Raw genomic sequence first — 412 nt, 5'->3', positions numbered from 1 at the left:
TACCGTCGCGGCCGTTCGGCCCCCGGCGGGCCGTGGCCGCGATCCCCGCTTCTTTATCGGCCATGGCCGCTGGCGCTGTCCCCTCAGACCGCCTGCCCGCCGCCGAGCGAGGACTGCCACCACCCGGCGGGCCCGCCCCGCAGACTTTGTCCCGGCCCGCCCCCGCCTCGGCGCGGGCTGAGTGCGGTCCCACGGCGGCCCCACGCGGCGGCGCCGTCCTGGCTCTGCCCCAAGGGGGAGCTGGGGCGCGGCCGCAGCCGTTGGGGCCGTTAGAGCCGTTGGCGCCCCCGCCCCTCCCGCCGCGTTCTCTCCGCGCGCTGAGGAGCCTGGCGGCGCTGAGGCGATGGCGGCAGCGGCTCGGGCGCTGGTGTCCCTCAGGCGCTGGTGTCCCTCAACGGCGGCGCCGGGGTAG

At 78.6% G+C, this 412-nt stretch overlaps 1 protein-coding gene across 1 annotated transcript in view; it reads right to left on the bottom strand.

The window, feature by feature from the left end:
• STOM (stomatin) overlaps positions 1-184 on the bottom strand; it is a 14,326-nt gene extending 14,142 nt beyond the window's left edge. The window contains exon 1 of the mRNA XM_085310834.1: positions 4-184. Coding sequence (XP_085166960.1) covers positions 4-64 — 61 coding nt within the window. The 5' untranslated portion in view covers positions 65-184. The remainder of the gene's footprint in view (positions 1-3) is intronic.
• Positions 185-412: the final 228 nt, after the last annotated feature.

Source organism: Rhea americana, unplaced genomic scaffold (assembly GCF_003343005.1).
Source record: "Rhea americana isolate MKP2758 unplaced genomic scaffold, rheAme1 scaffold_328, whole genome shotgun sequence".
Lineage (NCBI taxonomy): Eukaryota > Metazoa > Chordata > Aves > Rheiformes > Rheidae > Rhea > Rhea americana.
Note: the sequence above shows the minus strand (reverse complement) of the source record. Positions and strands in the feature narration are given on the sequence as shown.